This window comes from Panicum virgatum, chromosome 3K, assembly GCF_016808335.1.
Source record: "Panicum virgatum strain AP13 chromosome 3K, P.virgatum_v5, whole genome shotgun sequence".
NCBI classification, from domain to species: domain Eukaryota; kingdom Viridiplantae; phylum Streptophyta; class Magnoliopsida; order Poales; family Poaceae; genus Panicum; species Panicum virgatum.
The window spans coordinates 20,422,004-20,446,634 of NC_053138.1; the positions used below are offsets into that span (position 1 = coordinate 20,422,004).

Below are 24,631 nucleotides of genomic sequence, written 5' to 3' on the forward strand. Positions count from 1 at the left end.
TCTAGGAATCGAGGGTGGAGCCGTAAAATAGAGGGCCTAAAAGAGAATATGCTTGATTGCATCATTTTTTTTGTTTAACCCTCCAAAATTTGAAAATTATATGTGAAAATTATAATAATTGAAAGGATGTGAAATGTAACTCGTAGCAGTATTTTTGAAAAATTTATTGGACATAATTTTATTGTTACTGTTCTATCGTCGCTTCCTCTAGAACCAGTTCAACAAAATACAACTTTTATTATAATATGGTATTATTAATATATTTCGTACGTATACCATGCTCAGTCAAAATCTAGTCTTAGCACTTCAAACTCCATTATAAATATCGTTCTTGTAAATATATAAACCATTCCAACCTCCCAAAACATTTCACTGCTCACAACCAAATAATCTAGAAGATCTAAAAAACCTAGTAGCAAAAAAATAAGAAAAAAAGGTGAAATATTTCCAGTCCCTTTCCCTTTCCCCCGCCCATGTTCTCCACTCTCCAGCCTCCTCACAGGCCTACAGCTATAGAGGACCCGTCGTCTCGCCGGGCCACCACCACTGCGCGCTACCGCTACTGGTACTAGATCTCGAGCGCAGCCCGCCCGCCCGCGCGCGCTATTCGCGGCAATGCCACTGGCCACGCCGCCGTCTCGCCCCGCGTACCGGTGGTGAGCCGCGGCCGGCATGGCATGCCCTCGACGCCCGCCGACGGTGGCGAGGTCCCCGGCCAGGGCCCAGGGCCCGGCAGCCGCCGCCACCCCGCGCCAGGCGTCCCCCGCCCGGCCCCGCCGCGGCCGCCGGCTGCGCGTCCAGAGCCCCTCCCTCGCCTCCGCCCGCCGCGGCCCCGCCCCGGCGCACGCGCCGCCACCGGCCACCCCGCCGCTCCGGTGGCCCGGGGACGCCGTGGCGCCCCGCCAGAGCGCCGGCTCCGGCGCGGCCGCGTCCGTGAGGAGGATCGCCGCGGCGCTGTGGCGGGCGCACCCGCCGCCTCGGGAGCCGGGGGAAGCGCGTCGACGCCCGGAGGTGAGCCTGCTCTCGACTCGAGATCCGTGCGCGTTGTTGCTCTCTAGGGTCCTGGGTCACCGTTCTGCCGTGTATTCCGCGATAGCGGCAGCGCCTTGGGGCTCGTTTTGGGAGTGTTTTCCGCTGCTGAGCTCGGGATTTCGCGGAGCAGCTGTTTTGACTTTTGAGTAGCATGAAATTGAGTGGCCCGGTGCGCTGCGATCATTTGGTTAAGGCGAGGTGCGCATTTCTTTGTTTTTTTTATCGTTGTTGGGGAAGTGCGGTGTGATGCTAGTAGTGCCTTGGCGTTTCTCTGAATTTTTTGAGCTGAATGCTGAATGTTCTTAAAGCTTGGCAATTTGTGCATCCAAGAGCGAAGGATTGGTTGTTCCTTCTGCAAAATTTCTTCTAAGTTTCATTAACTTACATGGGGTCTTGAAATTTACGGCCATTGTTCCACAAATTCAAGATCGAGCTGAGGCTGAGGATTTCAGCTGGAGGTAGAAATTTTATCCTGAATAAAGTTGGAAGTACTCTCAGCCAATCTGAAGTTCCGCTTTGTGATGCATGATTCCGTGGTGTTCACTATCTTCACATATTTCCATGTCATGCACTGCTTAAATTTCGGCTTTTTGAGGAAGAGCAGTCAATCTGTGTGGACCAATCGTGTTGAGTTTCATGCTAGATTACAGTAAGCTCTTCTTAGTTACTCCAATTGGTGATCCTTGTCGTTCCATATTGCTTTGGGTTCTTTCCATGCATCTCTTTCAATTGGGCCTGAAGATGTGACATCCCAATATTTCCATTTGTGGATCTAAAGGGTTGCTGTTAGGATGTAACCTGTGTGGTCCCCAGATATTAGCTGCTCTTAGTTGTGAAATGAAGACCTCCAGTGCATGGATTTTGACAAGTTTTACTTCATTTGCATGCAAATTCTATATTACCAGCAACACACCTCTTAAATATGTTTCTTAAGTAATAAGTATTAGTGGTGAACTAACAGTAAATGAAATTTGCAGCCTAGCCCAAGGCATCCGCATACTCCTGATTGTTGTAATTACTATAAAGCGTTCCTTGAAGGCAGGACAGGGAGTAAGCCCCTTGGCAATGGCATCATTCGTGAGGTATATATCTTATTCAAAAACTAATATTTCTGGTATAGATTACCACTTTCCATTCGGACCCAGATTTATTTTGATGAAATGCTTATGAACAACAATTAGGTGGGAGCCTATTCTTCGTCACCCCGAATTGAAATGGAAGTCGCAACGAAATGGGACCGTCGTTGCCTGAACACATCTGGTGGTGCTGACTATGATTTCTGTGAACGCCATACAACTGCTGATGATGATGAAGTATCTGTACTTAAAGAAGAGCTCGTGCAGGCTCGCAACCGGATTCAGGAGCTTGAAGCTGAAAGCCGATCTGCTAAAAAGAAGTTTGATCACTTGGTGAGGAAACTCGCTGAGGAAAAAGCTTCCTGGAGGAGCAGGGAGCATGATAAGGTTCGAAGCGTATTAGATACTGTTAAAGGGGATCTGAACCGGGAGAGGAAGAATCGACAAAGGGCAGAATTTATGAACTCCAAGTTAATGGATGAGCTATCTGAGTTGAAGTCGTTGGCAAAACGATATTTACAAGATTATGAAAAGGAAAGAAAGGCCAGAGAACTCATGGAGGAGGTGTGTGATGAATTAGCAAAGGAGATTGCAGACGACAAAGCTGAAGTTGAGGCTTTGAAGCGTGAATCGATGAAGGTAAGAGATGAGGTGGAGGAAGAAAGGAAGATGCTACAGATGGCAGAGGTTTGGCGTGAGGAGAGGGTACAAATGAAGCTTGTTGATGCTAAACTGACACTAGACAGCAAGTATTCACAGCTGACTGAGCTTCAGGCTATCCTTGAGGCCTTCCTCAGTTTCCACCGAGGCAGCAATCTAGACAAAGAAACAGTAAGAGACGGAGAAAGGCTCAGGGAAGCAATTTGCTCAATGAAGTTACATGGTAAAGAGTTCTCATACAAACCACCGCCTCCTTCAGAGGACATTTTTGCTGTGTTTGAGGAACTTAGACAGAGGGAAGATATTAACGAGAAGGAAATTGGACTGTGTAATGGAGATACCCCCGTGAGCCATGCAACAAAGATCCATATGGTGAGTCCTGAAACTGACGTGTTTCTGGAGAAACCAGCAAACAAATATTCCACTCAACCTTGTGCCAGAAATGAGGATGAAGATGATAGCGGATGGGAGACTGTCAGCCATGCAGAGGAGCAAGGCTCTAGCAATTCACAAGATGGAAGCGAGCCATCAGTAAATGGTTTCTGTGGAGGAAATGGTGCATCAGCGAGTGGAACTGATTGGGAGGAAGATAATTGTGAAAACTGCAGGTCAAATAGTGGCATCAGTGGAGTTTGTTCAACGACACGAGAGAAGTACCATAAGAAGGGGTCTTCTTTCTCTAGACTCTGGAGGTCATCAAATGGCAACGGGTGCAGGAAAACAGGATCTGAGTTACTGAACGGTAGGTTCTCAAGCAGCAGGATGTCCAATGCCGATCTTTCTCCCGATCCCAAGAACAGTGAGGTGTGCCAAGTCTCACCAAGTGTTGGGGACTGGAGCCCGGACTTGCTAAACCCTCGCGTGCTCCGTGCCATGAAAGGTTGCGTGGAACGGCCTCAAGGTGCGCAGAGGCACAACCTGAAGTCCAAGCTCCTGGACGCAAGGACTAATGGCCGTAAGGTACAGCTGCGCCAAGCACTCGAACAGAAGATATAGCATGTCGTACTCTCTCTTGATTCTCCACTGTCGAAGGCAACACCATGATCCTTCCTAGCGAGGGCGGCTAGGGTAGGGAGGCCTTCACCTTCAGCTCTAGGAGGCACACCATTATTGTTGTAGTATCGCTGCCTTGGCCCTCGATCGGGTGTTATCACTCGCTGTACCTAATTCTCGTCATTCTTGTCCGTTGAGCCCGCTTAGGAGAAAAAAAATCGAGGGCTCATGTAATCAAATGTAATTGTAGTATTTCTTTTTTTCCGATGCGTTATTCAATAGTGCTATTAGCTTCTTGCAGCATTCTTTCTGTTTGATTTGCCTTTTGAGTGTTCAGATCTATGCAATGCAATGCATACATAGCCTTGGGGACTGTCTTTCAGGAGAAGTTTGAGGCTGAACTGGAGGCTCTGAACCGAAGTCCCTTGGATGCTCGAGTCCATGGGTGACGCGGTGCGTTCTGTTGCTCCGTGTCCAATGTCCAGCAAATGGGATACGCAAGGAAATGATGGCTGTTGTTATTATTACATGACTTGATGGTAGATCTCGAGGACATCGCGGTACTGTAAATGAGACGAGATACAGTAATACCCGGAACATGATATTTTCGACTTTCAACTACGGATATGCGTGGCAATTATTGTAGTTGGGGGAAGGGGAACACTCTCCATGCAAAAGTTACTCTTGCCCAAAGGTCAGTCTGTTGGCCGCATCCAGTCAACAGTATTTTTTCTTTACCAGCCTGCATCTAGTCAATAGTATTTTTTCTCTCACACTAAATCAGTACCAGCCACTAGCAATATTTTTCTCTCATACTTGCCCAAAGGTCAGTCTGTTGGCCGCATCCAGTCAACAGTATTTTTTCTTTACCAGCCTGCATCCAGTCAATAGTATTTTTTCTCTCACACTAAATCAATACCAGCCACTAGCAGTATTTTTCTCTCATAATAAATCAACACCGGTCACCGGCCACATCATAGCGAACAGAGTCGTGAGACGAATCGATGCGATGCGGCGGTACTCGGATCGCGTTGTCGCGAGATCCGTCACGTCTGTCCCAAACGACGTGTCGTCCAGTCGAGTCGCGCGGTGCGCTGCTAGGGTTGGTTGCATTTGCGAGACTGGGCAGCCGGCGTCCGTGAATGTGTGCCGCCGGCAAACGAGCCACAACCCTCCATTAGTCCAGTCCTCCACACCCCAGCCGCCGCCCACACCGGCAGCCTCCGGCAGTCCGGCTGTTGCGAGAGCACCGGGGGATTGGGGTCTCTATTGAGAGTTTTGAGACCGGCATTTGCTGTGGCGGCATGCTGCGCCCGTGCTCCTGCAGCCGACCCCGTGTGCAAGCCGAGCAAAATCCACCGAACAGCTAAAGATGGGCAGTGCACGGAGTCGGAAAGAAAACGTCCCGTGACAACTGACAACCCAGGAAACAGTTCAGTGCTAGATCAGATGCACCATCTGGAGCGGAACCATGTAAAACAGATAGAAGGTCACTGAAATCAAACCCATCGCCGAACAGGAGACAAACATCAAGCATTATAACCAAACAGGGAGTACTTTTATTAAGGTGGCAACAATATTCCATACAAGCCATACCCATATGCTGGTGGCGCATAATGAGGAGAAAACACAACTTGCATCAAGCAAAACACACTGATAATAGCACAATACTTATGTTGTTATAGAAAGCAGTAACTATAATATCACTGCTTCAAGCTTCCGAATAAGCGGTAACGCGCAATAGCGCACACAAGCATTTACAGGTCCCTTAGAACCCGTGAATCTTGATGTTCTCCTTCTTTGCAATCCCAGCCTGCCAAGACAAGTAAACAGACGATGAGCTTTATGTACAAAGATGGACAAGGTCTCCATTATCCCTTACAAGCTACAGCTTTGAGACTCTGGATGTACCTGAACTAGGAAAGTGGCAACATTCTTACGCTGATCGCCTTGAAGCTGAATGACCTGTAGACAGAAAACAAATCATCAGTTACACAACCAGAAGAGAGCATCGTGAACTTGCAAAGTTGGTGTAACGTTGTACCTGGCCTAGCTCTGGATCCTGGACAACAGTACCATTGCAGCAGAATTCCTTCTTGAGATCCTTGAGGATCTTGTTGTAGCTGAACTCTTTCTTCAGTCCCTGAACAGTAGTCAGACTCTTTCTGCCGTTGCGTTGCTGGATGCGCACATGCACATAATCCTTTGTTCCCGGGCCAGCACCAGAGTCCTCAGCATTTGCCTCAGCAAACGGGTCTGCCAGAAATGATGCCATACCATCAGTCAAGCATGGACAAAAATAATACTAGTGTATCAAAACCGAAACAGAAGCATATTCAATATGAACTCGCTCATGCTTTGATCTCAACTCATCATTCACTAATACTGTACAAAAAGCTGCAGCATGCTATGTGAAGCCAAGGCATAAGAAAACATGGACGGGAAGGGAACATACCGAAGGCAGATGGAAGCTGGACGTCGAGATCAGACATGAAACTTGGTTGTTGAGGTTTGATTGGCACCGAGCTGATCACGCTTTGATTTATTGGTCTTTAAGAAGCTGCACACAAAGCATAACATCAATCACAGGCTCTACAAGCACAAAAAATTCAGGAAACAACAAATCACAAGCTAACACATCACCTACGGTAGCAGCAAAGCGCAATAACAAGTAGAAAAGGCTCTAGAATAGAGGACAATCGTTCATAGCTGTCGATCCGTCAAGAAATCTACCACTGAAACTGGGGGGGGGGGGGGGGTTCCAAAATCACCCTCATACATCAGCCTGTATTGTTAGATCCAGAAAGGGGCTAGACGAAAATTCGGAATCGAAGTCCGGAGACTACAAACACGCCTACATCCAAAACAGTAAGCACGACGAATCGGGCCGAAACCCCATGATCCCCCCAGGGCGGCCACAAGGCACAAATATTTCCCCAAAAATCCAGCCGCTCACCCATCCCAAGCGAGTCCAATCGATTCATCAACCGCAACCCAGACACGGAGAACAGCCAACCCTACCAATCATACGAATCATACAAAGGAAACTCGCACACCTCCCGGAGAAGACGATCCGAGATCCGTTCGTCCCCAGAAGCAAATTCGCGGCGAGGCGCGATCGAACCCCTCCAGATCCCCAAATCCTAGGACTAAGAACGAGACGTATTGAATCCAGGGAGAGAGAGGGGGGTGGGGGAAAGGGAAGCGTTTGTTGGGGCTCACCTTTCTCTTCCCTGGCGAGGAGAGGAGGCGTGGAGCGCACGCGGTTGGGGGCGAGAGGCAGATAAGACTTGACCAGAGGCTGTCTCGCCTCGCCGGGCTGGTTGGCTTTATAGGCGCGCGATGCGTATAATTAGGTGGGCGAACCGCCGTTCCTGGGGAGCGCTGGCTAATTATGCATCCCCACACGGCTCTACGGGGGAGGCTCTGGATTCCTGCCGACCTATCGAGACGGAGGCGTTTTTTATTTCTTTTCCTCTCTTATTATTACTCCTATTTTAGGAGTATTTTATTTTATTTTCTCCTATGGAATTGAATAATGGGTTTGGTGAACACTGGATCCACGTCAATTGCCGGTTAACGTTAAGCACTTTGATTGTTAATATGTTGGCTCACTCTTCAGGGCTGAATTTTTTTAATACGTAATTACTAAAATACACAGATATAGAATAGTATAATAGTAGTTTTTAGAGGAAATACACATGTAAAATATACTTTTTAGTGGAATATATGCATGATATAGAATGTTGAGGCCAAATGACGCAGGGCCCAAATCGGTGTGGAAAGGTCAGAAGAGGCCCACTGACCCACATCGGGTAGTCAGCCCATCCAATGAGATCGGGTCCGAAAATCATATACAGATATGGAAGATTTTTTCTTCCCCACATTCCAATATTTGAGATTCATATAAATCATCTCATCCGTTGGATCTTCTCAATTCTATCTTCTTCCTCCTCCTGTCCCCTTTCTCACCATGCGCCGCCGCCCCGTCGATCGCGAGCGCTGCGCCCGCATGTGGGCCGCGCCGCCGCCGCTGCATGCTGCGGTGCTGTTTGGTTTAAAGTAGCACAAAAATTTTGACCAATAATTAGGGGTACTAAATAAAGGTAATTTACAAAACTAACTCCACAACCCTGTGCTACTTCGCGAGACGAACCTAATGAGGCCTTTGACGCACGATTAGAGGATGGTACTGTAGCATCACTGTAGCCAATAGTCGATTAATTACTGTCATTAGATTCGTCGTGAAAAGTTACACCCATCCGTGAAAAGGTTTTGCAAATAAACTTCGTTTAGTACTCCATGCATGTGAGATTCTTTTCTCGGAAATTGTGTATGCTACCCGTGCTACGCAAACCAAACAGGGCCTGCATGCTGCTGCTGCCGCCGCGCATGCTGCTGCCGCGCTGCCACTGCTGCTGCTGCGCTGTCGTGCTGCGTTGCCGCCACTGCTGCTGTGCTGCTGCGCCGCAGGCCGCCGTCGCCGGAGAGGATGGACTGAAAAAAAATGTTGATTTAGATTTTGATTTGTTGAACCTATCTTCTTGAGATGTTGAAATGGTATGTAAAAAATGTTGAATCTACTATTTTCACATGTTGAATTTTTTTTCAAAATATTGAAGTTAATTTGGGTTTAATGAGCTTTATAGATGCATAACTTATACATCTTCCAGAAGTTATATAGGAACCCCTGGTTGGGTCTCCCTCGCTGCATGCGTACCACGGCATCAAAGAATTTTCATTGCACCCCTAAAAGAGAATTTTCATTGTAAGAATCAACGTAGGCCCGTTTGGCATAGCTTCAACTTATTTTGAAACTGCTGGTGAAGCAGCTTTTCTGAAGAAGCTAAAGCTATTTTGAAAAATGTTTGGTAAAAAATTTCTTTCTGGTGAAGTTGAGTGAAGCCACGTTCTTTTTTGGCTTCACCTGCAGTGGAGCACACGAGTAGCTTCATGGATGGCTTTAAGCTTGAAGCTACCCAAGAAGCTATGCCAAACGGGGCAATTAAATTGTTTACAGTAACATTCGTTCCGAATTTGGGCGCTGGCAACTGGCGTCGTAGAAGAAACGTAACCCACCATAGAGGAATATATCGAGCATATTATTATTGCGCGTTGGGTATAAGAAAGTGGAGTAGATTCCAAACCAGGCCATATCCATTTCTCACACCGTTACGCATGCGCAGCTAGGGCTGGATATCGAGCCAGCTCGGCTCGTTAGTGGCTCGGCTCGTTATAGCTCGGCTCGTTATGGCTCGACTCGTTATAGCTCGTTATACAAACGAGCCAGAAAGCTAGCTCGGCTCGGCTCGTTAGTGGCTCGAGCTAGCTCGTTTGGCTCGCGAGCCAGAGTATAAAAATATTTACATAGGGATGATAACCGTAAATCTATAAAAAAACACATCACATGCATATTTAAAGTGAAATAAATAAAATAATGTGAATTTTATAATAAAAAATATAAGTATGTTATCATCCATGACCATGATCAACAATTATTCGTTGATCGTTTCAACTAATTCATACAATATTTGTTATTTATCTTGGCTCGTTATGGCTCGCGAGCAGCTCGCGAGCCAGCTCGAGCTGGCTCATTATAAAGCGAGCTGGCTTGTTATAAAACGAGCTGGCTCATTATAAAACGAGTCGAGCTCGAGCCGAGCTACTAACGAGCGAGTCGAGCGAGCTAGCGAGTTTCGAGTTTTTCGCCCAGCCTTATGCGCAGCCGTGGGTTCACTGGCGCCGATGCTTTGCATGTTGCGTGCAGCATATTCTAATTGAGTGATTTCTGAGCGATATCCACGAATCATCACAGGCGTCACAGAATTATTTGATGTAACAATGTACAGGTGCAAAGAGGTACATAATTGCAGAAAACGAGTAACCTACACTCCTATATACTGTAATATGGACATCTAACCTTATCGTGTCATAATTAATATCGCAAGCGACTAAGGTTCAGATAGTAGCACCATGAACTGTTCAAACTACAAAGATCTTCTGAGCGTTCCATTCATTCGATAGTTTGACGCTTCCGAGTATCAAGACGTGTGTGTGGGTAAATAAACATGCAAGAGAAGTAGGCATGTGAAGCTGCTAACAGTGCAACAGATGAACTGCAGTACTTGCAGCAAATGACATTCCAGCTTTCACTTGTTCCCCCGTGGGTTTCCTATACTAGCGACTAGCGAGATTAAGCCTTGAATCGCAGTGTTACGATTCAGAGGCAAAGAGTTCCTGGAAGAAGCTGTCCAGGTCACCATTTTGTGTGTCGAAGGCCATCAGTTTAGCCACGGCATCCTGAATTTTTTTCACAGACATTACGTTTAGTTAAAAATTAGTTCCCTAGTTTTTATGCAAAATCAACATAGATATTTTTCCCCGTTAAATGTCGTTGTCCAGCAAGTTATGCACCTGGTACTGCTTTTCTGTTGCTTCTAACTTCTCGCTGATCATACGCCTTGTAGGTCTCTTCGAATGGATGTCCTCCAAAATAGTGTCAGCTCTCTGGACAACTTCATTTGGAACACCTGCGAACAAGCAAACACGAGGAATACACATCGCAGCCTAGTGTCATGATAAACATCCAGGTGACAAATTTATGGTTTAAGACAACAACTGAGTTTAATATCGCAATGCGCTTCATCATGTCAATCCCTACACTGCAGTGACAACTTATTTTTGAAGCAAAACAATGACAACTAAAAACAATCTGCACAAAATAGTACAGTGCTTTAATGGTTGCACTAAAAAAGTGCTCATGTTATCACAATATGCCAGGTGAGTAGAAGTTTGTCAACATACATACCAGCAAGCCGTCCACAATGCAGACCTGCAAGGGGGAAAAAAGTTACCTTGTAGCTGATCCACAAGGATCCATACAAATTGTTGGTCAAATGTAGTATGTAAGCTTACCAAAGCTTAAGAGTGCTTGCCCAGGTACGAGTCTTCACCATGTGCATCACAATTCACAGATTAAGCAAGACATTAGTAGAGAGAGAAAACATAAAAGGAACAAGAAAAGGCATGATCGGTTTCTTGGATAGTTACCGATAAAGGAATGTGATATCATCATTGCTTGTTTGTCCATCAGGATTCAGAACACTCATGTTATAGCATTTGATATGTTCAGACTGCAAAATATATCGGATTTCTTAAAGTTCTTCTGAGCAGGGGTAGATAAGATTAACTGTAAAAGAAAACAATCATTTCTATGAATCAGCAAATGGATCTTGACTATTAACCTGTGGTAGGTAATTCTTGGTGAAGATCTCCGTCAGATGTGTTGACAGAAGGACCTGCAATAATTAGACAATATCGCAACATACAGCACTGGTAAATTGTGATGCTAGGCTAGCCAGTTTAAAGCACTGGCAACATATATATATATATATATATATATATATATATATATATATATATATATATATATATATATAGACAAGAGTTAATCAGAAATTACAACAATTTATTTTCGCTTCCATTCAGTATGATAAATGACACAGCGAACAAAATTATTCTATGGTTATTATGTTACAAGGTGTAGGACTGCAGGTGTAACACAGAACCACAAAATCCCTTCCAAAAGACAGAAGGAATACACCATTACCAATTACTCCCACCATTTCAAATTATAGATCGTTTTGGCTTCTCTAAATACATAGGTTTTGCTACGTATCTAGACATAACATATATTTAGGTGCATAGCAAAAGTGATGTACCTAGAAAAGCCAAAATGACCTATAATTTGGAACGGAGGGAGTATGTCTAATTCACAAAATTTTTACTCATGGTACAAACTAATAGTTTTTATTCAGTACGCCAAGCACTTGCATGGATAGTAATACACTCACGCTTGAAAATGTAATGTCAAATTGCTTTTTGTGTGCAAAAGTGTCGTAGATGAAATAAATATGGGAGAGGGTATAGGGGAAAGAATAATATGATTTGAGAATCTGGCGTGACACTTTTTTCCGACCTTGTCTAGACTACAGTCAAACAACTTAGGTTTAATAATGCATTAAGTTGGTCACTGAACAAGGATAATAATTCTTGCAAGAGTTTTCACAACTCTATTCTCTGCTCCAACCGAAGCAAGAAGTTTTCATCAAGTAAGGGCTCTTACAGCAGAAAACAGCATCAAAAATTCTAAACGGGCTGAAAAGAATCACGAGGAAAATAAACTCTGCGTGTTGGGTTGTATCTTTTTTCTTTTGTGTGTTTAATTTGTCTGTTCTTGTAAACTCTATTCTTCTTATCTGGGGAAAACTAAAAGAACTATTAGAATCCAGAAAATCTGAACCAAGCAATCATGAAAAGAAATTCACAGCTTCAAAGCGATTGAAAGGAAGGCTACCAGTCACCAGACCAGACTGGCGAACCTATAAGATTGAATTTCTACAGCAACATTTCCCAAGCTAGCTGTCTAACCTTTGGAGGGAAATCATAGTTTGCAAAATGACCGATAGTCCCTCCAAGAAGACCAATGCCAAAAATCAAAATAAAAAAAATAATAAAAAGCAATCTCAAGTTTGATCAAGATTACAAATGATAATCTCAAGTCTTTTACATCCAAAACCAAAAAAATTGTAAAAAAGTTTTATAAAAAACTTTTGCATCCAAAAATCAAAATAAAAAAATGATAAAACCGCCGCTACCCGGGGAGCTCGTAGCCGCCGAGGGCGAGCGCCCGGGGAGCGCGCTGCTGCGCCGCGTCGCGCGTGGAGCTCACCCCAGGAAGCCTACTACTGTGCCATCTCCCCCAGTCGCGGCACTCCGCTCCGTTCCGTTCCACCTTGCCTTGCCGCCGCCGCGAGCTCATGCGGGGGAGGTCTCTGCCGCTGTTGTCGCCATTATGTGCCATCTTTCCCGCCTACCGTGCTTAGAGAGAGAAAAGAGATACTACATCCGTTCCAAATTATAAGACATCCCAAGAATCTTGAAGAGTCAAAGTAATCTCAAGTTTGATCAAGATTAAAAAAGAAATATAAAGATTTATGATATCAAATTGATGTACTATGAAAATATAACTAATAAAAAAATATAATGATACTTAGTTTATATAATAAATATCATTATTCTATTATATAAATTTGGTCAAATATAAAAAAATTTGACTCTCCAAAATTATTGGAATGTCTTATAATTTGGAAAGAAGGGAGTAGAAAAGAAAGAGGAGCCCGATGGGAAGAAAAGAGAAGAGGCCGAGTGAAAGTGGAAAGGTTTCGGTGGGCCCCACCATGTGCGAACGGTGGGTCGGTAAATTCTGTTGCGTCCGTCCGGCCAACTGTAGAAGCAATATTGGGCACGAACACTCCAGTTTGCTCAAGGTTATGCATAATCTTAGGCATACGGTAATTACAGTAGATGCTAACAGCACTTTGATTTTCTTAAGGTTATGCAATAATCTCAAAAAGAAAACCTGATTCGATGTTAATCTCCGTAGTCCGAAAACCATGAATAGCGGAAGCAAAGACCTCCACCTATGTGCCAATGGTTCGCAGTACAACGTTTAGAAGGTATTACAATGGCTAGCAAGCTCTAGAGGGATTGACATGGGTGACATGTGTCTACTGAAATTGACTCCCGGTGGTGGTGTATGGAAACAACAAGTTGCTATCCTTGACATTTCTAACTTTATATTTTTTTTAAAAAAAGAAGACACTTAAATCTTCGCCTAGTTGCTACAAAAATATCAACACGTGGCTAACTGTCAAGAACGTGCAGCTACAAGGCGGGAGTGCGCACACCTCGCCCAATCCAGCCTATCCGAGCTGTAGCGTCTCCATCCGGGAGAAAAGAAAAGGAAAACTCGAAACCGAACTCGTCGATTCTACAGCGCCACGCCGCCACGAGCAAGCCAACGCCAAGAACTGCAGCTGGCAAGCCCTACTGGCACTGCCCGCAGGGCCCCACCCCGCCGCCCGTCCCAAATCGTCTTGCACTGCGCGCCACGAAGACACGGCTCCTCCTCCTCTTGCCAGCCCTGCCGCAACAGGCAAAAAGACACACACATCCCGTCCTCGTCCCCTGCTCTTTCCCCATCTCCACCGGACCACCGCGAAGCGACGCGCAGGCTGCCGCAGCCGCCCGCGTCGGGGGACGGCAAATGAGAGGCGGGGCGAAGGTGCTCTGGGCGCTGGCCCTGGCGCTGCTCTGCGTGGCCGCGCACTTCCAGGGCGCCTCCTGCCGCGGCGGCGGCGGGAAGGGAGGAGGAGGCGGCGGTGGCGGGAGGGGCGGCGGCGGCGGGTCGGGACGAGGTCGTCCCGGCCGTCCGTTCCTCGGCGGGGTAGGGGCGGGCGCCGCCGTCGGCGTCGGTGCGAGGGCGGCCTCGGGACACTCGCACGGCGACCACCACCACAGCGCCGCGGGTGGCGCGGGCGGGGGTGGCGCGTGGAGGGCGGCCGGAGCCGGCGCAGCACTCGCCGCGGCGGCGCTCACCTGGTGCTGATCGCACGTGCTGATGGCATATCGCGTTCCAGTCTTCAAGATTCAAGGGGTGTTCCTTCTTCTTCATGACTCAATCCCTTCTTTTTTTGGCGTGGAGACTGGATTGGTGTGGCTGGTGGCACGAGTTGCGTAGTAGCATTAGCAGAAGTAGATCGGTTGATGCGTGTGTATGTACTAGTACGCTGTTCTGGAATCAGAATCGAAGATTGTGATTAGCTGTAGGCCTGTAGTTTAGACGAGTTTGCGATTAGTGTTGAGTAATTGTCACGCACGAAAAATACAGAGGGGTTGAAGCCTTGAATGTTTTGCCTGCTTTGCTTTTGCTGTACTGCACATTCAAGTCTGCAAATGCTTTCTGGTTCATGTAACTTGTGGTATGAACATTTGCTTCAGAGCATGTACAAGACTTCACTTCATTAGTACTAGGTTACTAGTTCCGTTTGGTTGAGGATGTTTTGGACAAACCACGTCAAACTGCCACATGTTGAGATTTTAGGCCCTGTTTGCCATAGCTCTTATAGCAGCTTTTAAGCTGAATCTAGGAGAAACTTTGCCAAACAGTTTTTATGAGAGAAGTGATTACGTGTAGCGACTCTCTGAAATGAACTAAAGGATCTGGGAGTTGAAAAAGTACCTTCTGCTGATTCATGGATCTGTTTTTCATAGAGTTTTTCTTAGAGAACCATAGAATCACTTTCAACTAGTGAATTATATCTCTTAGAGAATCAGCTCTTGTATAGAATTAGAATCAGTTGAAACTCTACCAAACAAGCTCGTAGCTTCAAAGACTAATTGAAGTTCGGATTGTGGCAAAACTCTGACGAACTGATTGACGAGATCATAACAAATTCCACTGATACGTGGAAAAAAAGTGTGCTGGTTCTCTTCTTCCACGGGACACCAAAGTTGCTGTACTTTGGAGGTTTTCATTGATTCGCTTGGCGTTGAATAGCAAAGTTTTCACTTAATTTGTATGCAGGAGTGAATTCCATTCCTATAACAAAACGAGAATCTGCTGTTAGAAATGCTGACTTGGGTATACGGAAAGCTCGTCTGTCGTAAATAGTATCAGCCTTTTCCAAATTTGCTGGACTTCGAGCACCGTCGGCCACGCATCGGCTCCAAGCGCCCTCGGCTACACACGTTCCTTCGGCTCTCAGCGCACGTTCCTAATCCCGCAAGCGCAACACATGGGCGCTTTGGCGTGCTGCGCGCTCGACATGGCTCTCCCGTCGCGCGGCCCCAGCGTGCACCTGCAGCTCCTCCTCGTCGGCCTCGCGCTCGCGGCGGCCTTCAGCTGCGCGGACGCAGCCCGAGCCCTCGCGGCCCCTGCGTGGCGCGTGGAAGGCTGCAGGCGCCGGCGCCGGCCTCGCCGCCGCGCTCATCGTCGTCTGGTCAAGAACCGCGGTTGCTGATCGCACCACGCCGCTCATCGTAGTGTAGCTTTATTGGTTTGGTAGAAGTACTAGCAGATTCTCGTGGAGTAGTTGTGACCGCGTAGTGTCGAGTCCCCTTCATCACGTACCAAGAAACTACCAGAGCTCAAGGCTCTATATTGCCTATAAGATGCTGCGTTTGGGGATTGTTGGTAGCTTGTTGCCACGATATATGCCACCATTGTCGTTAATAATGCTTTGTGACCTTTTCTTTTACTAGCAATAGCAAGCATTATATGTTTATTTATAACTTGATCACGAACACTAATGCAACAGCGCCGGTTGCTAGCTGCCAGCCGCGGCCTTGGGAGAAGAAGCTCGAGCTCACGGGGAACTGCTGGATGCTCACTCCAGCAACACCAGTTTACTACTCCCTCAATTTCAAATTATAGATCATTTGATTTTTTTTGACATCAAATTTGATCATTCGGCTTATTCAAAAAAATTTGTGCAAATATAGTTAAATTTAAGTTATTTTTGAAAAACTTATATTAATAAAATAAATCATAACAAAAGAAGTGATATTTTATATAAATTTTTAAATAGAACGAGTGGTCAAGCTTAAGATAAAAAAAATCAAACGACTTATAATTTAGAATGGAGGGAGTACTATATATATATACCAGTCGTCAAATACTCTCCCCCTTCAGCGAGGGCTTTCTTTGGTTCTAGAGGGCTAGAGGTCGCCATAATAGCCATATGCGTCTGCATCCCCACCATGTGAACTCTGGCATGAAAGTAGGCGTAGATGGTGAAGAGTGAAGACGCAGCTCTCCGGACAGTTGGGGGCGTGGCATGGTTTGGGAAGAATAATCGATATTGGCAATGACGCTGATCTGGCACTTGTTGTCACGTGGATGAGATATGCGTATCACGCACCCGTTACCATGCATGTGACTATGGCCCTATTTGATTTGTGTTATACTAGACTGTAGCAATTTTGACCACTAATTAGAGGTATTAAATAAAGACAGTTTGTATTATTGTAGCTAATCATAGATTAATTACCGTCATTTGATTCGTCGCTCAAAATTGCACCCATCTATGAAAAAGTTTGGCAAACAAATTTCGTTTAGTTCTCCATGCATGGTCGTGTTTGGTTTGTGCTATGCTAGGAACTGTAGTAACTTTGACCAATAATTAGGGGTACTAAATAATGACAGTTTACAAAATTAACTCCAGAACCGCATGATTTGAGGATGGTTACTGTAGCATCAATATAGCCAATCATCGATTAATTACCATCATTAGATTTGTCGTGAAAAGTTGCACCCATCCCCGAAGAGATTTTGCAAATAGACTTCATTTAATAATTTATGCATGCAAAAAAAATTGGTGCTAGGAACATAGAAACCAAACCACGCCATGTAAGATTCATTTTGTAGCACTAGCTGTGCTAGCAAACCAAACAACGCCTATGTGAGATCTGATTGAGACTTGCGCTAATGGCGTGCTTTGCTTCTTTATGTTTTCTTAGACTGTCTCCAACAAGAGACCCATCACGCTACTCATACCCATTTTGGGTGCTCCACGGTTAAAAAACCCCCTTCAACAGAGCAGCCAAAGGGAAGACCCATTTTGGGTATTGGGGAAGAGGGCAGCCAAATTTAGCGCGCTCTCTCTCTCCTCGACACAAATTAGCGTCCCGTGGGGAGCAGCGGGCTGCGGTGTGGCAGAACCGCCCGAATTAATCCGGCTCAAGTGCGCTAACCATCACCCTAAAGGTAATTTCGGCTAACACGCACTTCAAACGGAGTAATCCGACAGTCCAGTCGGGTAAAGTCCCAATGAAACCACCTGAGCTGCGATCGAAACCCAAAGCTTTACATGCAACTCACACGAAGGTGAGTCTAGAGAGTACAATATTTCACAAATTCTTACATCACAGAGTCTTAACTTAAATATTACAAACCAAGTTTGAAATCTCAGAGAGGTACTTGAAATTCAAATTTAAAGTAGTTTAGAGTTCAACTGCAGCGGAAATAAAGCGAGCTCTAAACGACGGTACAATATGTCATGATGAAGCCCGTACATGACATCACTCGGCATTGTCATCGTTGGCCGGAGTCGGATCCCACTCCACCGACTAACCAGGAGGTAAAGTACACGGCCAAGTCAAGCTAGCTATCTGATCTTCAAATGTATCACCTGAAATTAAAGTTGAGCCACAAGCAAGACTGAGCATACTAATACTCAGGAAGGCTTCCCCGACTATGTGTATATTTAGCCTACTACCTAGACATCCAAGGCTTTTGGCTGGAGGGATTTGTTTCACCGAAAAGCAACTAAGAGTAAATCCTTAATTTTCGATTTTAGCTTCAAAAATTCTAGTTCAATTAACCCTTCTAAGTGAGCATCTATCCAATAGCATACATGGTGGAAAACAATTATTTTTTATCATTCAACTATATTCATCATCATCATTGTTCCACTTCTTACTCTATGTGGCAAAAGGGTTAAGCAGTCTCAATAACCGCGAGAAACAAATGATTCGAATCGAATTTGTTAACCTGGCCAGGCAGACCTAAACACACGCATGGGAACCGAGTCACCCATGCAACATTTCCTCTTTCTTTTCGGCTCGTGGATCAGGGGCACCATCCTCGACTACAGAGTACGCAGACTCTGTACCCGCATGTGCGCGCATGAGAACAAGTTCAAAGAGGGTGAGGGAAAAGTCCACTCTCCGGTCCGATCAGGTACTTAAGCTTACCGATTACCATATTTGTCGACATGTGGTTAGTATGTTCAAACGCTTAACCACCACTACCACACACTGCGGCTTTAACATTTTCACTAAACAGATGGGGCATCAACAAATACCATAGACCCGACCATGGACCTTATGATTGCAGCATGTAGTAGACATTCAACTTCTATAAACTCACGAGTGACAGGAAATCACTCGACTTCTACCGAATCATTAGCTTAGCTGTCTAGCGACCTAAACCTACTAGTGTTCAAACATAGGTACCTAGGATCATGCAACTAAGGTTTCAATCAACTCCTGTAAACTTAAATGCACAAGTATATAGAAACAATAAGTGGCATAAAGTTAAAAGTAATAGGTCATGCTCCGGGGCTTGCCTTCCTGAGCGTAGTTAGCCTTGGGCTCTTCCGAAACTTGGTTCGGGTCTTCAGTGTCTTCAGTTAGATTCACTTGAGCTTCATGCTGCTCACTCTCGGACTCCGGCACCAGCTTGTACGTACCGTCGGCGAGAGTAGTCATATCTATATGAAATGCCCATGCATGAGTGTGATGATGGCAAAAGATAAACAAGTACAATTCACCATAAAGTTGTAATCCAACAAAACTCAAGATGATTTGCAAAATATTCTGTTACATCATTTTGGGCAATCATTTATAGAGTAGTAATCAGTATATCTGACTTCACAAAGTAACTAGGGTGAATTTTACATTTTATCCCTATGCAGCAAAAACGTTTTTCTCATTTATTATTAGGTTAAGCATGTCCTTATCATAATTAGGGTTACACAGAGATCCTAGGTTTTAAATTTTTATACAACAATGAAAAGCCTAAAAACATGCTACTTTGAATTTATCAGATTTTATTGAGCACTGTGCAGAGCATGAAAAAATAGGAAAATTTAATTTTGTATGCAACAATATTTATTTATACAGATAGTTATACTATGTTTCTGTTCCTCAAATTTTTACAGAATGATTATGTGAACATAGTAGACCTATGGTCAAAATATCATATTTTTCCAGGCATAGGAACTATTTTCCTTGATTTAATGTATTTCTCCTTACCAAAAATCATTTGGTCCAGTTGGGTTTAACTAAAAATTCTCAAACTTTTTTTGTAAAAACTGGGAACCAAAATAAAGGTACTGTAAAAGTTTCAACTCATGAATAATATCAGAACAACTTGGATAAATAAAACTATTTATCCAAGGCATACATCAAGTCCTAAATCAAACCTATATCTAGGAGTGTCAACTGGCCATGAAAATTTGACACAAGACTATTCTGCTAGCATCTACTTCACTGACCAAAAATGGTGTACAAGCGTATATATAACTTGATATACAATAAAGGCAACCTATTCTTTGTATTTTAAATAAAGCAAAAAATTATTGAGCAAAAGAAAAGTGCATGTAATGAAAGTTGTATATCTAGTAACAAGGAGCTCATATCAATTGATTTTGTATTTTTCCAATTTTTCTACGAATTTATATCGATTTTACAAGTTCGCTGTTTTTGAAAACAAAAAGAAAATAAGGATTTGTGGCTAGGCCCCTAGAATCCCTAAACTATTTGAGGAGAGACCCCTGGCCGGAGTACAGAGCAGGGGCGGGCTCGGCCGGCCGGAATCCGGCGATTCCGATCGCCGGCGGCGAGGGCCCCGTGGGGGAGAGGCAAGAGGGGGGCGAGGGGGACCTGGGGATGTGCTTGGGTGGGGTCGGGGTGGCTTGTGGAGGGCCGGCCACGGAGCAATGGCGGCGGCGGCCGTCGGGACCGGTGGCGACGGCACTCCGGCGGCGAGCGGGCGGCGGCGTGGAGCTGGGGAGGCTCGATGGGGGTGAGGAAGCGGTTCCCCGGGCCGGCTCGGGCAGAGGGAGGCCAGAGGAGCGGCTCCGCGTGTTGCTCGAGCTGGCGAGGCAATGGCGGGGCGGCGGGGCCGTGGGCGTGCGCCGGGTCTTGGGCGCGGCAATGGAGGGCCGCAGACCCTTTTATAGGCGAGCCAGGGAGGGGAGGAGGGGTTGGGGAGGGCCGGGGCAGGCGCATGGCGGCCGTGGCGCTCGGCCGGACGCGGCTGTCGCCGAGCGGCCGTCGTCGCGTCGCTCCATTGATGCCGGGCAGGGGCGCAGCGAGGAGGAGGTGTGCTGCTGCGGCAGCGGGATGGGAGGGAGGGTCAGCGGGGGAGGTACTCATGGCCGGGGCAGCGAGCAAGCGCGCGTGTGCGGTAGGGGCCAGGGTTAAATAGACCGACCGGTCCGGTCAAACCGACGCGGTCCGGTAGCGGTTTACCGGACTGGTTTGACCGGAAACAGGTGGAAACCGGTCAAATTCAAAATTAAATTCAAAATCGCATGTTCAATCGGTTCCGACCGGCTTACCGGCCGGTTTTACCGGTTTTACCGGTCGGTTTGACTGGTAACCGGCCAAATTCAATTTTTTTTCTTTTTTGGGTTAAATTCAAATGCCCGCAAAGTATACTAAATAAATGTTTGTATAATATATTTTAGCCTAAATGAACCCTCCAACCCTCTTTTATACTACTTTTACATTGTATTTGTATACTTTTGTATGCACGCTTTTTTTTGTTTAACTTCAAATCCCCGCAAACTATAATAAATGAACGAATTTTTGAGAAAATTTGACACCATTAGATTCGTCGCACCTTGAAGTATTTTTAGGAATTATTTTGAGAATTTTTCATTTTTTTGAATTCAAATTTAAATTTTGAATTTGGGCCGGTTTGGTACCGGCCCAAACCGGAACCGGGCCGGACCGGTTTGACCGGTAACCGGTCAAACCGGACCGGTTACCACCGGTTTGGTGAACCCTGGTAGGGGCAATGATGCCCTGTTCGGCCCTGCGCTCGGGAAGCTGGGAAACAGAGTAGAGGGAGAAAGGAGGGAGAGAGAGTAGAGAGAAAAAGAGATGTGACCGAGTCGAATTTGAATTTTTCTCAAAAATTTTCATATGAACTCGAAAATCTCCAAAAACAAAAGTTGTTCAAAATTTGAAATCCTACAACTTTCGTTTCAGGCACAAACTCATTTGAAGCGTATTTAAAGAATTAAATTTAAATTCTTGAGGAATGTACATTATTGCCCTATTCAAGTTTGAACTCAAAAATTTCTTCAATTTTTGCATAGCAACTTGAAAAATTTTGAACATGAAAGTTGTTCATCATTTCAAACCCTAAATCTTTCCTTTCAGGCCAAATTTCATTCGAGCAATGGTTTGAAAGTTATTTAAAATTTTCAAAAACTATGATTCAAATTATTTGTCATTTTATGTGGAGTCATCATTATTTTGATCATGATGTCAACTAGACTTTTGTAGAACATATGAATAGGGATGTGTAGATGCATTTTACTAGCCATTTTTGAGTTATTTATGAAAGTTCCAAAGGCACCCTATACTTGCACACATACATATGTACACATACATACATACACATGCCTTTGTAAACCTACAAGAAATGCATTATCTGATTTAATCTTGATGATTATACATGATGCTATGTTTAACATTTCATGTTTAGTATTTTACGGACTTGAGGTGTCACATGCGGCCAGGCGGTGGGGAGCGGCGGCGAGGCGGGGGCGGCCGCCGCCGCTGACGGCGGCGAGGCGCGGAGCTGCGGGGACGCGGGCTCCCCCAGGCCGCCGGGGTCGAGCTCCCCCATGTCCGCGCCAAGGTCGAGCTCGCCCAGGCCGCCGGGGCCGAGCTCGCCATGGCCGGCGCCGCCGCCAACCGCGAGGCGGGGAGCTGCTGCCGGCCGAGGTTGAGCTCCCTCATGGTGGCCGGGGTCGAGCTCCCCCCATGGCTGCGCCAAGGTCGAGCTCCTCCAGGCCGCCGGGGCCGAGCACGCCATGGCCGTCGTCGCCGCTGACCACGAGGCTGCTGCCGGCCGGCATTGAGCTCCCCCATGGCGGCCGGGGTCGAGCTCCCCCAGGCCGCCGGGGTCGAGCTCCCCGATGGCCGGGCCGAGCTCCCCCGTGGCCGCGCCGGGGTCGAGCTCCCCTATGGCCGCTGGAGACGAGCTCGCCATGGCCGTCGCCGCAGCCGAACGCGAGGAGGGAGAGGGGGTCACCGCGCTGGGCAGCTCCTGCGCCAGGCAGCGCCCTTGTCCGCTCGTGCTCGCCCGCGCCGCACGTAGGAGGAGGGAGGGAGCGGAGGGAGAGGCATTCGTTGTTGGAGATGTCGAGATTTTGGGGCGCAACCCGTTTACTCTGCATGACTCAAAACATAGAATGGGTCTCGTTTTTTGGTCTTCATTGTTGGAGATAGCCTTAGGTATGCACACAAGCACAATCAGTAATTATTAAAACCGGCCCAAGGCATGCACAATCGTTCCAGAATCAACACCAGTAATAAACCTTACATATGACATCTGGAGAAGAGGAGGATGAACCATGCCTGTGCATACATTGTACTGTACAACACCACCAAACCGATAAGCCGCTAACGACGACCCGAGTCAGCCGCGACCCCACCTACCGACAGCAGGAGCCGTAGAGCTAACAGCCCGTGCCGCGCGCAACAGTTTCCCGGTTCGTGCACGTCCAATCCGCATGAAACGTGCAGGACCAGTACGTGTCGTGCGCCATTGCCGAAGACCCCCGTCCTCACCATTCACCTCCACACATTCTGATCTCGTCGGGGCTTTGATCGGCGGCGGCGCGCCGGCGACCATGGATGCAGGGTGAGGCTGCTCTGCGTGGCCACGCGCCTCCGGGGCGCCCGCTGCGTTGGCGGCAGCGAGATGTATGCGGTAGGAGGCGGGAGGGGTGCCGGCGGGTACAGAGGCGGCGGCGGCCGCCGCCGCCCGTACTAGTAGCCGTAGTTCAGCAGTCAGCAGTGGCAGATCGGTTGGTGACTTCGTGTAACGGGTGAGTATCACGCTCTCGCCTGATTGTTAGGAGTGGCTGGCTAATGGATCATTTTTGGGGAGTAGATCGGTCGAATGCAGGCGGCTTCAGATCAGTTTTCTCCATCTGGAATCGTCGGGAAATGGAAGTAGGAGTATAGAGCTAAATCGTGTTCGTGTGTGCCGTGATTAAGCTCTTCGATGCATGTATTGTTTCTTTCCGCCAAAAGTCGTCACAAACTTTCCAATGTGACAATGTGTGATACTGTGATCTCCACTTGGGTAAAAGGTCAATACATCCCCTGATCCCCAGCGACTTCACTTCATACAGAGTTATAGACATACACGAATTCAATCAAAGCTCATAGCTACTGACTATATCACCATAATATCGAAATTACCGCATCAACAACCAAACTTCTACCCTGCTCAATCTCTGGCTCTCTGCAGATATCTTCCTACGTCTCTTCACAAACGGTTACCACAACCAAGATCAGCTTAAAAGAATATAATTCTGAGTATATCCAAGGTCTCAACATCACCTCACATCACGGAGGATCACGTACTGTTGTTCATTGGAGAGCCAAACCATTGCACAACCAACCATTCAGATTGAAATCACCAAATGCAAGTAAAGTAATCACACCAATGTAAACTCATCAACTATGTGCTGACTGCTGACCTGCCTCAAATTATCAAGCGTCATTTTTTGATATACAAGGACGAGATCCAATGTCAAACTAATCATGCAATCAATATGTAGGTAGGGCAAGCAAAAACTAGACCGCGAAAAGGGATTAATCAAATCAAAAAATGCAGGGATTAATCAAATCAAAAAATGCAGACACAGATATAGATGTCCCAAACTTCCCAGATATCAGCAGCACCGAATTGAAAGTACAACCAGTTAGAACGACAGTCAGTCAATTGTGGTTCTTTATTTTAATTCTTATTAGTTTATTATTAGTTCGTTAGACGCTGGATAAACACCAAAAAATTATCTGAGTTATTCGTTGCAGGCACAAAATCTATAGATAAACACCAGAACCGGCACCTGATGCGCACGCAGCGCGTCAAAATGATTTCAGTTATTGCCCTAAGAAAATGATTTCAGTTATTTTGCAAACACAAAACGCAGGAAATATACGTTCATCTCTCGCCCCCTCTCACCGTATAAAATGCCAACAACCAGCCCAGGACGACACGGGGACGCGATCCAGGGCTACTGCGAGACATCATCTATAGTTCTATACATTGATCTGAGTGTGACGAGAGACGACGACCGTGGCGGCCATGGAAGGCAGGAGGAGGACGAGGCTGGTCTGCGCAGCGCTGCTACTGCTGCTCTGCGTGGCCGCGCACTTCCAGGGTGTTGTCTGCGGCGGTGCTGGCGCTGGTGAAGGTGGAGAGGAGG

General features: G+C 46.3%; 3 protein-coding genes across 4 annotated transcripts; 1 reads left to right on the forward strand and 2 right to left on the reverse strand.

Moving 5' to 3' along the window:
• The first annotated feature begins 521 nt into the window (after positions 1-521).
• On the forward strand, positions 522-4,064 carry LOC120698241. The gene is made up of 3 exons (XM_039981768.1): positions 522-1,011; positions 2,010-2,114; positions 2,214-4,064. Exons 1-3 carry the CDS (start codon positions 673-675, stop codon positions 3,762-3,764), a joined length of 1,995 nt encoding a protein of 664 aa, XP_039837702.1. The 5' UTR covers positions 522-672; the 3' UTR covers positions 3,765-4,064.
• Positions 4,065-5,297: 1,233 nt separating this feature from the next.
• LOC120698242 (protein translation factor SUI1 homolog) lies at positions 5,298-7,176 on the reverse strand. Of its 2 annotated transcripts, none has more exons than XM_039981769.1 (5): positions 6,984-7,176; positions 6,217-6,321; positions 5,806-6,017; positions 5,673-5,726; positions 5,298-5,574 (listed from the first exon to the last, which is right to left on the reverse strand). In XM_039981769.1, the coding sequence occupies exons 2-5, from the start codon at positions 6,251-6,253 to the stop codon at positions 5,530-5,532; spliced, it is 348 nt and encodes a 115-aa protein (XP_039837703.1). In that variant the 5' UTR covers positions 6,254-6,321; positions 6,984-7,176; the 3' UTR covers positions 5,298-5,529. The 2 variants fall into 2 exon arrangements, with proteins under 2 accessions (XP_039837703.1, XP_039837704.1); XM_039981770.1 differs by having other exon boundaries at positions 6,818-7,048.
• Positions 7,177-9,740: 2,564 nt separating this feature from the next.
• LOC120701304 (DNA mismatch repair protein MSH5-like) lies at positions 9,741-12,246 on the reverse strand. The gene is made up of 7 exons (XM_039985413.1): positions 12,192-12,246; positions 11,006-11,059; positions 10,812-10,894; positions 10,677-10,708; positions 10,570-10,593; positions 10,176-10,291; positions 9,741-10,061 (listed from the first exon to the last, which is right to left on the reverse strand). The coding sequence occupies exons 3-7, from the start codon at positions 10,868-10,870 to the stop codon at positions 9,975-9,977; spliced, it is 318 nt and encodes a 105-aa protein (XP_039841347.1). The 5' UTR covers positions 10,871-10,894; positions 11,006-11,059; positions 12,192-12,246; the 3' UTR covers positions 9,741-9,974.
• Between the last annotated feature and the right edge of the window lie 12,385 nt (positions 12,247-24,631).

Excerpts from the sequence above, each read along its gene's own strand:
- LOC120698241 (XM_039981768.1), top strand. The coding sequence starts at position 673 with ATGGCATGCCCTCGACGCCCGCCGACGGTGGCGAGGTCCCCGGCCAGG. Across the intron at positions 1,012-2,009 it reads AAGCGCGTCGACGCCCGGAG|CCTAGCCCAAGGCATCCGCA; the intron begins GTGAGCCTGCTC and ends TGAAATTTGCAG. Across the intron at positions 2,115-2,213 it reads GCAATGGCATCATTCGTGAG|GTGGGAGCCTATTCTTCGTC; the intron begins GTATATATCTTA and ends AACAACAATTAG.
- LOC120698242 (XM_039981769.1), bottom strand. The coding sequence starts at position 6,253 with ATGTCTGATCTCGACGTCCAGCTTCCATCTGCCTTCG. Across the intron at positions 6,018-6,216 it reads CCAGCTTCCATCTGCCTTCG|ACCCGTTTGCTGAGGCAAAT; the intron begins GTATGTTCCCTT and ends CATTTCTGGCAG. Across the intron at positions 5,575-5,672 it reads TTGCCACTTTCCTAGTTCAG|GCTGGGATTGCAAAGAAGGA; the intron begins GTACATCCAGAG and ends TTGTCTTGGCAG.
- LOC120701304 (XM_039985413.1), bottom strand. The coding sequence starts at position 10,870 with ATGAGTGTTCTGAATCCTGATGGACAAACAAGCAATGATGATATCACA. Across the intron at positions 10,709-10,811 it reads GATATCACATTCCTTTATCG|ACTCGTACCTGGGCAAGCAC; the intron begins GTAACTATCCAA and ends CACATGGTGAAG. Across the intron at positions 10,292-10,569 it reads GCATTGTGGACGGCTTGCTG|GTGTTCCAAATGAAGTTGTC; the intron begins GTATGTATGTTG and ends GCTTGTTCGCAG.